This window comes from Mus caroli, chromosome 14 (assembly GCF_900094665.2).
Source record: "Mus caroli chromosome 14, CAROLI_EIJ_v1.1, whole genome shotgun sequence".
NCBI classification, from domain to species: Eukaryota; Metazoa; Chordata; class Mammalia; order Rodentia; family Muridae; genus Mus; species Mus caroli.
Window position 1 is genome coordinate 45,969,409 of NC_034583.1, and position 9,203 is coordinate 45,978,611.

Genomic DNA, 9,203 nt, shown 5'->3' on the forward strand with positions numbered 1-9,203 from the left:
TTGGTTTTTTGAGATAGGGTTTCTCTGTATAGCCCTGGCTGTCCTGGAACTCACTCTGTAGACCAGGCTGGCCTTGAACTCAGAAATCCTCCTGCCTCTGCCTCCCAAGTGCTGGGATTAAAGGCGTGCACCACCAACGCCTGGCTTGCAGTCCTACATTCTTAAACCACAAAATAAAGATAAAAGGAGACACGGATATACTGGACTTCTCTCTGCCATTCTGACCCTCCTGAGGAAGCAATTCAACTTTTCCTAAGTGGGAAATCATCGATTTCATGGCTAAAGGAGACCTGACGAGAGCTGTTCTAAACCCACTCCTGAGGAAAGAAACAATCATTTCTGATTCTAAAGTCTCCGAGGAGTCTAAACTTGGCATGGTGGGCCATGCCAATAATCCCAACACTTGGGAGCCTGAGGTAGGCTTGCCACAGGTTTGAGACCAACTTGGGTAACATAGTGAGTTCCTGGCTAGACACCCTGGAATACAGAGTAAGCCCTGTCTCACACCCACATCAAACTGAAAAAGCTGGCTAGCCCGGGAACTGAGGGCACACGAGCAGGCCGGGGAGGCTCACACCTGAACTGGGGTCATGGTAGCACAGCAGCGTGAAGCATTTCCTCTTGAGCTGCTCCTCCACCTCCAGCTGGAGCCGGGCTTTCATCCACACGAAATCCTAGAGGCACACAAACTGTTAGCATGAGGAAGACCTGCCAGTGGGTATGAGAACACAGAGAGCCTCATGACCAAACAAATGGCATCACGAGAGCCAGGAATGGTGGTACACTAATTCTAACATTTGGGAGACTGAGGCGGGATGGGGAATTCAAGGCCAGAGACTACATGAGACTCTGTCTCAAAAACACAAACTAAGAACAAACACTAAGCAAGCCAATTATGCTCTAGCCATACAGAGGAATCCTACCAGTTGTTTATTCTTATCATACTGGAGATTGAAATCAGGACCCTGAGCTTGCTAGGTACATGGGCTCCACCCCTGAACTAGCTCCCCATCCCTGGGAGTGATTTATGCTCATACAATAAAGCTATCAATCACCCACTGCATGCACACTGTTCAGAGTGCTCATGGAGGTTATATTTATTTTCATTTCTTTTGGGGGAGTTGTTTGTGGTGGTTTTTTGTTTGTTTGCTTGCATGAGACAGGGTTTCTCTACAGAGTCCTGGCTGTCCTGGAACTCACTATGTAAACCGGATTGGTCTCAAACTTACAGAGATCCACCTGCCTCTACCTCTAAGTGTTAGGATATCTTGCTAAAGATTCACTTATATGTTTATGTCTGTCTGGGTGAATGTTCACACCTGAGTTGTAGGTGCCCATAGAGTCCAGAAGTAGGTAGACCCTGGAGCTGGAATTATAAGCAGTTATGTTCTACCCCAGGTTGGTGCTGAGAACTTAACTCAGGTTCTGTGCAAGAGCTGTATGTCCTCACAGTGACCTATGATACCCTAAGAAAAACCAAAGGGATGGGCCCGGGGTGGCAGAGCATGCCGTTGTTCACGGTGCTCACTCAGGAGGCAGAGGCAGAGGCAGGTGGATCTCTCTGAGTTCAAGGCCAGTCTGATCTACACAAAGGGCTCATCCAACCTCAAGTACAGTTAGGCCTGTCTCCCCAAGAGTTTTTAAAAGGGGGAAGACTGCAGAGATGGTCCTGCAGGTATGTGGTGCAGACATACATACAGGCAAAACATTCACATATATTTAAAAAATGAGACTGAATACAGAGTAGAATACCACTACCATGCGTTTTGGTTTTTTGTGTTTTTTTTGTTTTTCGAGACAGGGTTTCTCTGTGTAGCCCTGGCTGTCCTGGAACTCACTCTGTAGACCAGGCTGGCCTTGAACTCAGAAATCCACCTGCCTCTGCCTCCCAAGTGCTGAGATTAAAGGCGTGCGCCACCACTGCCCCGCTGCATGCGTTGTTTTTAACACTGCATTTCACTCTCAGTCTCCAGTGAGAGGCAGGTCGAGAGGATACTGGAGACTTTGTCTGCGTTTGAAGTATCTCAGTAAGGCACACACATTGTGTGGCCAGGTGAGACCTTTAGAAGTCAGCCAGGTGCAGACAGGGCTACCCCAAGTTAAGTGGAGCACCTCAGCTGACAGAAACACTACCATGGCTGGGCAAATCGCCTAAAATTGTCTGTCACAGATTCAGACATGGACTCCGTGAAGGAACACCAGCTAAACCAAGGAGGGCAGTGATGCAGAACCGGGCTAATCCAGTCTGTGGTGGTTTGTAAGTGTCTGGCCCAGGGAGTGGCACTATTTGGAGATGTGTCCTTGTTGGAGGAAGTGTGTCACTGTGGGGGTGGGTTTTAAGACTCTCCTAGCTGCCTGAGGATGTCAGTTTTCTGGCTGTCTTCAGAACAAAATGCAGAACTCTCAGCTCCTCCTGCACCAGGCCTGTCTAGATGCTGCCATGTCCCTGCCTTGATAAGGAACGGAACCTCTGAATCTGTAAGCCAGCCCCAATTAAATGTTGTCCTTATAAGAGTTGCCTTGGTCACGGTGTCTGCTCACAGCAATGGAAACCCTACCTCAGACACAGTCATCATGTAAGGCGATTCAAGATGTAGAACTACAGACCTCTGTCTTCTGTGTAATGTTTTCCTTGGGTCTGACCACACGATATGTAGCATTTTTAGGAAGACAGTAAAGCTTAATAAGAACATCTCAGGGGCAGGAGAGATGGCTCAGCACTTACGAGCACTAGAAGCTCTTCCAGAGGTCTCTGGTTCAAGTCCTAGTACAGTACCTACATGGAACTCCAGTTCCAGGAAACCTGATGCCCTCTTCTGGCCTCCATGTGCACTCCATACATGTAGTGCACAGACATACAATTAGGCAAAACACATAAACTGATGATGATGATGATGATTTTGGGGGGGTTTTTTGGGGGGGTGGTTTTTTTCGAGACAGGGTTTCTCTGTATAGCCCTGGCTGTCCTGGAACTCACTTTGTAGACCAGGCTGGCTTCAAACTCAGAAATCCGCCTGCCTCTGCCTCCCGAGTGATGGATAATTTTTTTAAAAAGGAAAAAACAGAGAAAATGTTGGCTTACAGGAGGCCTTGGGTCTGGGGCTGGAGAGATGGTTCAACAGTTAAGAGCACCGACTGCTCTTCCAGAGGTCTTGAGTTCAAATCCCAGCAACCACATGGTGGCTCGAGACCATCTGTAATGAGATCTGATGCCCTCTTCTGGTGTGTCTGAAGATAGCTACAGTGTACTTACATATAATAAATAAATCTATTTAAAAACAAAACAAAACAAAAAAGAGGTCTTGGGTTTGATCGCCTAGCACCTCATAAATCAAGCACGGTGGTGCACACTTGTAATCCCAGCACTCGGGAGGCGTAGGCAGGAGGATCCAAAATCCAAGGCCAACCTGAAATACATGAGGTCCTATTGAAAAAGAAAAGAGGAAGACAGACAGACAGACAGACACTTGATCCAGTGTCTGTTTCCAACCTGGGAGGGCGGCATGAGCTCCAGAAGGTCGGCCCTCTCCAGACCTAGCAGCGGGGGCAACTCTGTCTCTTGCCCGGGACCGGATAATTGTGTCAGCTCAGTTACGAGCAGCCGCTGCTCAAGGGTCTCATGAAACTGAAAAAAAAAAAAAGACCATAAGACTTCTGACTTAACTGGGAAGTGGTGTCGCATGCCTTTAATCTTGGCACTTGGGATTCAGAGGCAGGAGGATCTCTGTGAGTTCCAGGCTAGCCTGGTCTACAGAGTGAGTTCCAGGGCAGCCACGAACAGAAACCCTGTCTTGAAATAAAAACAAACAAACACAAAAATTTTGACTTGGCCTTTAATCTCAGTGATCAGGAGGCAGAGGCAGGCAGATCTCTAAGGTTGAGGACAGCCTGGTCTATAAAACCAGTTCCAGGCCAGTCAGGGCTACACCCTCTCAAAAGAACAAAAAAAGAACTTCATCCCCATGTCTTCCACCCCAATCATTTCTTCTCACACATTCCATGGTCCTCAAGCGAGTGGCCACCTCAGAAAACTGAATTACTAGGCTCCCACCACCTCCCTCCCTCTCCCCCTGTCCAGTCTTCCTTTCTTTCCTCCTTCCCTCTCTCCCTTTCCCTCTTCCTACAGGGGCTTACTGTGTTGCCCAGGTTAGCCCCAAATTTCTACATTCTAGTTCTTTCCATAGCCTCACAATCCCTGGGTAACGGTCATATGCTGCCACAACTGGCTGTTCTCATCCCTGGACTTAGCACCTACCTTGCTTCCCCGGCCTCACCTTTTTGTCTTCGGAGGTTAGGTTTGTGTCTTGGGCCTTCACGTAGTAGTCCACGAGCAGCTCTTGGATAACTCTCTGCAAGATCTCATACCTCAGCCATGCTGTCTTACGATGCCGAACTTCACTCCACGCCTCAAAACAAAACGGAACCCCTGTCTGAGACGGCTTCTCTCTCAAGGACTCTCCCCTCCTCCTGCAGTCCCTCCTCTCAGCCCTCGTCCCAGTGAGGGGCCTTACCTGAGCCTGCTCCTTGGCCAGTGTGAGGCTCAAGCCACTTTCATCCACGTGCTGGGAGAGACTGAGCAATAGCTTGCTGAAATGCGGATTCTGTATGAGATCCTCTTCCGTCAGAGCACACGGAGGAAACTGCTTACCGCACACTTAAAAAAAAAACGACAAAGCAAATGCACAGACCTAGAAGCCAGGAGCGATGATGACATTCATCCCAAGTCCCTGCTCCTCAGGAGACCAAGGTGGGAGGGTCCTTCAAGCACAAGAATCTGACATCAGCCTGACAGCATAATGAGATGTTGCCGAAAATAAATAGTTGCTGGCTGTTTAACAGCGGCTCAGCTGGTAAGGATGCCTGCAGCCAAGCCTAATGACCGGAGTCTGTTTCCCAGAAACCACAGGACAGGATGAGAGCACCAACTCCTGAAGGATGTCTTCTGGTCTCTATGCCCCAGTGCTCCCATAAACAAACAAACAAATAAATAAAACAAGTATTTGGATGTGGTACTACACACTTGGAATCGCAGTGTTAGGGAGAAGGAAGCAGAAGAGTTGGGAGTTCGAGGCCAGCTTGGGCTACATGACCTGCAGGGGGGCCTGTGTCACACTGTGAGACCCTGCCTCAAAACATAAATCACAAATAAAGCAGAACTGGCCCTCAGATTAGCAAGCATTCACTCTGTATGTGAGGAGTAACTATGGGTTGTGTGCTGCCAGGGACTTGAGCGCATCAAGCAAAGGCTTTACCGTGAGCTACAGCCCGAGCTCCAAAGTAAGGTCTTGGTAAATGGGAATGTCAGGATTGGGGGTATAGGGCAGTGATAGATCAGGCTTGCTGTGGACCTGGTTGGCTCCCCAGCTCCAAGAGAAAAAAAAAAGAGAGAACCTTTTAGTATGGTTCACCACAGTAACCAAAATCCCTCATTCAGACGCTTATTAGAAACTTTGCTTTTTTACGTTTTTTTCTATGTAGCCCCAGGCTGGCTTTGAATCTGTAATCCTCCTGCTTCAGTCACCTAAACCCTGGGATTACAGGCATGCAACACCAAGCCTGGCCAATATCATTAGAGTTCTTAAGGAAGTGGGGAACAGATATGCAAGTTCCAACTGTGGAGAAGGCCTCACTCATTCACTCAAGCAAGGCTGAGAGAGGTAAGAGAGATTAACTAACTGTTTAGAAGCAGAGCAGGGTAAACCTTGCAGGCAGCACAGATATGAGAGAAAGATCATGGAGAGGTCGGCATGTCCTTTGGTTACCCCATCTCTCTCCCAGGGGGCTCTGCTGACATCTTTTACTATTATCTACCACACACACACACACTCATACACATTTATGCTTTGGATTATTATGTCCAAAGTCATTTTACAGAATAAGATATAAATCTTTTTGGCCGGGTGTGGTGGTGAACACCTTTAATCCCAGCACTCAGGAGGCAGAGGCAGGCGGATTTCTGAGTCCGAGGCCAGCCTGGTCTACAAAGTGAGTTCCAGGACAGCCAGGGCTATACAGAGAAACCCTGTCTCGGAAAAACAAAAACAAACAAACAAACAAACAGAAAAGGGACAAGCTAGCCACCCTTCCCTTGGCAACAGATCGCCATGACACATCTATTGCAGTCACAGGTACTGAATCTGTATGAAGAGTTGGTCCAACCTGCTTCTTACTAGAGTGCCCCAGAACCTCCTAGATTCTACTTTCCTCAGAACCGGGTGCTGTGAGTGTAACCGTTCTAGTGGGCCTTGTGAACCTTTGTCATCTCAGGAGGCAAGGATCTGGACGAGACCTCTGGAAAAGTCCCCAGGCCTTTTTTTTTTTTTGCAGGTGGTAGACTGAATAGGTATGGCCCCCATAGACTCATGTGTTTGAATGCTTGGCCACAGGAAGTGGCACCATTAGGAGGTGTGGCCTTACGGAAGTGTGTCACTGTGGAGGCGGACTTTGAGGTCTTCTATATACTCAAGCTATGTCCAGTGTGAGACACAGTCTCCTGCTGCTGCCTGCAGATCAAGAGGTAGAACTCTGAGCAACTCCAGCCCTATGTCTGCCTGCACACTGCCATGCTTCCCGCCATGATGATAATGGACTGAAATGGTAAGCCACTCCAGTTAAGTGTTTCCCTTTTTAAGAGTTGCCTTGGTCATGGTGTCTCTTCACAGCAATGAGACCCTAACCAGGACACCCCCCTTACCTTGCTGCAGCATTTCCACACCTTCTCCAGGTGCGCAGAAATCTCCAGACGCCATCTCGTTTTCTTGGTATTATCTGTATGGAAGCAAATGGGAGAAAAAGCAAGTTGAACAAACCCCTGGCTGCTCCAGCTCAAGCTTCCTTAGTCTCACAAGCCCACTCTGGGCTCAAATTCTGTGCTAGAGGCAAGCCTTGAACCTTGCCCCTCTTCCTCCTGGGTGCCAGGATTAAAAGTTCATGCCACCACATCTGGCTCAGAGATGTCTCTTATAGAGCAGGGCTATATCAGACATCAGGGTCCCCAAATTCTTTAGCATTTTATGGAAAAACACAAATAAATACTAGAATACCTTCCATTCCAAGAACAAAATCTCTCCCAAGCTGTCCAAAGGATGACTCTAAACAGAACCACTTCTACTTCACCTCTACCCGCGGGTCTTAGTCAGGGTGTCTATTCCTTACGCAAACATCATGACCAAGAAGCAAGTTGGGGAGGAAAGGGTTTATTCAGCTTACACTTCCAAACTGCTGTTCATCACTAAAGGAAGTCAGGACTAGAACTCAAGCAGGTCAGAACGCTGATGCAGAGGCCATGGAGGGATGTTCTTTACTGGCTTGCTTCCCCTGGCTTGCTCAGCCTGCTCTCTTATAGAACCAAGACTACCAGCCCAGAGATGGTCCCACCCACAAGGGGCCTTTCCCCCTTGATCACTAATTGAGAAATGCCTTACAGTTGGATCTCATGGAGGCATTTCCTCAACTGAAGCTCCTTTCTCTGTGATAACNCCAGCTGTCAGGTTGACNCAAAACCTGCCAGTACCCCCCCCCCCCCCNCCCCCCCCCCCAGTCCACTAAGTTCTAATATAAGGCGTCTTCCTACCACTACCATTTTGCTGGAGCTACAAACTGTTGCTGTCATGTTCCCAGTAAACTAAGGGGTGTGGGTCCCAGTATGCCTTTTGCCCCCTTTATAGCTCAACTGTGGAAATATCACAGTTTCTTTCTAGTGCTTCTCTGTCAGTGTCATCTCATGAAAGAGCTATCTGTCCGGGAGCAAGAGCGACAGACACTTGAACTACAACAGCTTTTCCAGTAACATGAGAAGAGGCCATTCAACAATGCACTGCAGTGGTTAGTGTGGGGACATAGCTATATAGATAGGTGTTTTGCCAGAACCCGGAGCACCTTGAAAAAGAATGTCATCAACAGAGAGCAATGAGAAACTCAACAGCAACACAAACATTGCCTGCCCATTCTTTCCTTTATTGCTTTACCCTCTCCTCCAAATGGCAGCTGAGCCCTAGGCAGCCCCAGTCTGAAGCTTATTAGTACTTAACGCTTCACGTCCACAGAACATTGGTTTATTCGCTCCTTTTATGAGTCACATGAAAGCAACTAGCCGTTTGTTTTGTAACGTGGTCTAGAGGAATCAGCTGAGGAGGCGCAATTCGAGGCATTAATTTGTGGCTCCGTCCCCCCCCCAAATGTTTTCTGTGTGAGTTTAAGTGAAACGCTCCCTTTTCAGGTGCCAACACTGTTCCACCTGCAAAGCCGCGATAACGGTTCTTGCCTTGCATGAAGCATCAAGAATTAATAACAATCGACTTGTCAACAAAAGCTATTTAGTTATGTTTTACCAATAAGTTCCGTTTTACCAATTCAGAATGTGGTTGAACTACACCTACAAATAAAGTTTTGCAGGCCAAGTTAGGCACCCAGCCACGAGGGTTTCAACCGCCCAGGGGTCCTCAGCGGAGCCGCCCACAGGACGTGACCTTAGGCTGCACCCCCACCCTGCGCAGGGAGCCGAGGTCCCACGCGCAGGAGCGCAGAGCGCCGAACTCTGACGCAGGCGTGCTTCGAGCCCTCCAGCCGTTCCCCTGCACGCTGTACTGGACGCAGACTGATCGTCCTGTTTTCACAAGAGGTGACCCTTACAAGGCCGGAGATAATCAAGATGCAGAACGCGCTCTCCGGCGCCGACCTACCGTCTGGGTCGCCAAGGAGTCCTAAAGGGCGAGCGCGGCCTCCTCGCAAGCTCGCGGTCGTCCAGCGCTAACCTGCACGGCTCGCCGCCGAAGCGCTGGGGCCGGGGCCTGCCCGGGATGGGCGCTCCCGCCAGCGTAGACACAACCCGGTCTTAAATCAGCCGGGCACAGGACGGGGCGGGGCCTCCGTTCCCGCCTGGCGCAGCCCCGCCCCGGGAGCGCGCTCTCGGCGCAACTGTCGCGGTAGCGGCTCGGAGCCTGGAAGTCGGAACTTCACCCATTTAACGTAGGGGAAGACTAGGCACGGAAGGTTATATAGAGGTGGCAGCCCAGCTCGGAAGCTTAGGCCTGCCACTGTGGTGCTCGGAGGTCGAGCCAATGTGTTGTTGGTATCAGAGATCGTCCTGTCTCAGCCTCCCGATGGATGAGAGGAAAGGTGAACGCCACTACTCCCCCACTGGTTTGTTTTTAATTTGTCGATGTGGGCGAGCGCATGCCACATGTGGGCGGTGTCCACGGAGG

General features: G+C 49.4%; 1 protein-coding gene across 1 annotated transcript in view; it reads right to left on the minus strand.

Annotated features, from left to right (window-relative positions):
• Nucleotides 1-8,873, minus strand: part of Haus4 (HAUS augmin like complex subunit 4) — an 11,950-nt gene extending 3,077 nt beyond the window's left edge. Inside the window, exons 1-6 of the mRNA XM_021181863.2 lie at nucleotides 8,682-8,873; nucleotides 6,695-6,768; nucleotides 4,512-4,654; nucleotides 4,275-4,406; nucleotides 3,491-3,625; nucleotides 578-674 (exon numbers count right to left, since the gene is read on the minus strand). Coding sequence (XP_021037522.1) covers nucleotides 578-674; nucleotides 3,491-3,625; nucleotides 4,275-4,406; nucleotides 4,512-4,654; nucleotides 6,695-6,749 — 562 coding nt within the window. The 5' untranslated portion in view covers nucleotides 6,750-6,768; nucleotides 8,682-8,873. The remainder of the gene's footprint in view (nucleotides 1-577; nucleotides 675-3,490; nucleotides 3,626-4,274; nucleotides 4,407-4,511; nucleotides 4,655-6,694; nucleotides 6,769-8,681) is intronic.
• Nucleotides 8,874-9,203: the final 330 nt, after the last annotated feature.